The 1,827-nt window shown below is 59.4% G+C and overlaps 1 protein-coding gene across 1 annotated transcript in view; it reads left to right on the top strand.

Moving 5' to 3' along the window:
* The window catches only part of LOC104508626 (arylsulfatase G-like), a gene marked incomplete at its 3' end in the record, with an annotated part of 2,463 nt that extends 2,274 nt beyond the window's left edge, over window positions 1-189 (top strand). The window contains 1 exon segment of the mRNA XM_010150315.1: window positions 29-189. Coding sequence (XP_010148617.1) covers window positions 29-189 — 161 coding nt within the window.
* Window positions 190-1,827: the final 1,638 nt, after the last annotated feature.

The raw sequence follows: 1,827 nt of genomic DNA on the forward strand, positions 1-1,827 counted from the left end.
CAAGCGTGGGGTGGCCGCTTCCCAGCAGGGTGACAAGAAAGGACTGTTACACGGAGGTGGCCCTTCCTCTCTTGGAGAACACCACCATCATCCAGCAGCCCGCCAACCTCAGCAGCCTGGCAGAACGCTACGTGGAGCAGGCGGCGCGGTTCATCCAGCTGGCGAGGTGAGACGCCGCCCGCCGTCCCGGTGCGCCGGGAGAGCTCGTGGGTCACCGCATCCTCCGTGATGCTGGGGGTCACGGGTGTTGTCCCGCATCTCTTGGGGAGCAGACCTGGGGTCTCCATGGCTTCCCAGCTGAGGAGGAGGCAGCTGCCGAGGCTGTCACGTCCTGCGGGTCCTGCCCCGGGAGCCTTTCAGTGCGTCTCCTCTAAAGGGATCGTGTGATTTTAAAGATGTTTTTCCATTTACAAGGAAGGTCAAAGCCTTTGAGCTGGGCTGGGCCTCCTTCCTGGGGGTAACATGCGGCGAGATCCCGGGGACGAGAGGGAGGGAAACGCTGCCATTCTGCTGTCCTCTGTCCCTCCATCTTTGGGGTTTGCTCCGTTTTGGGGACAAAGTGCTCTGGGGTCCCTGGCTGCCAGGGGTCACGAGGAGCCCGGGCGTGCTCGTTCCCGAGGAGCAAAGCCGCTCCTCTGAGACGACGACCCCGAAGCCCTGCTGATGGGTTGCATAATTTTAATCCCTATTATCGGTGGATTATGAGCTGTGACTCTGCAAAACTGGCTTGGGGAAAGATGTGTGTAACAGGGGCGAACGAAGGGCTGGGCAGGGAGCAGCCTGCAGGGAAATAGCTCATTTCAAGCCTGGGGACTGTTTTGCACACCCCACACCTATAGTTTATCCCCTTCGGGTACCAAGAATGGGGTGCAGTGTGGTCCAGCCGCAGGGTCGGGATGCGTGGGGTACCAGGATGTGTGGGGGTACCGGGCTGTGTGGGGGTACTGGGCTGCGGGGCAGCAGTCACCCCTCCTCCTGCGCAATCCCCCAGCTCTCCGGGCCGCGAGGATGCTGTCAGGCTGTGAAACCAAGTGTGTGAGCTCCGGGTGAATAGGAAAAACCTTTAAACTCCCGGTAGTAGTTTGGGGTTATCTGCATTCGTGGAGAACAGGATTAAGCAGGTGCCTGCCTTTTCTCTCCTTCTCTTTGGTGGCTTATTCCCGTGTTCCTCTGCCTGACTCATTCCTCACAGGGCGACAAACGAACACCGGATTTGTCATCTCCCTGTGTTTTTTTACGAGTCGTGTCAAGGTTGAGCAGTTCGTGGCAGGGAGACTTGGCTCTGCTGGGGACACTTAGAGCGTGGGGAGCAGGGGAGAAAAAGTCAGGGACACTTGTCTCAAGTTATTGATTAAATGTTTGCTCAATTTTGGGGTGAATTCTGACGCATCGATGTGAAAAGCAAGCGGGAACGCCGTGGTCATGAGTCCGGCTGGATGCTGGACCGCTTGGTGCTCCCAGGAAAGCAGCTTCCCTTGCTCCAGGGTCTCTGGCATCCCAAGGGAAAAGGTGCCTTTGGCAGCGGCATTTGCAAGGGGTTCAGTAGCACCCCCTGACCCCCAGCATTCTGCAGGGCGCTGGGGGGTCGCAGCCCCTCACATGGCTCCAGTGCCGCTGGGAAAGGATGTGGCAGCTCCAGGTGGGATGGGATTTACTCATTTTCCATCCCCAGATGGGTGACGGGTAAAGGAAGGAAGGGCAGAAACACGTCTGAGGGGCCCCGAAAGCTTTCTGGAGGCAGTGACGGGGCGGCTGGAGCCGGGCGCGTGCGCGGGCTGGTGCACGTCCCTGGGATCCGGCCCCTCCCCACTGCTCGCCATCCCACCC

The sequence above is a fragment of the Eurypyga helias genome, unplaced genomic scaffold (assembly GCF_000690775.1).
Source record: "Eurypyga helias isolate BGI_N326 unplaced genomic scaffold, ASM69077v1 scaffold34014, whole genome shotgun sequence".
NCBI classification, from domain to species: Eukaryota; Metazoa; Chordata; class Aves; order Eurypygiformes; family Eurypygidae; genus Eurypyga; species Eurypyga helias.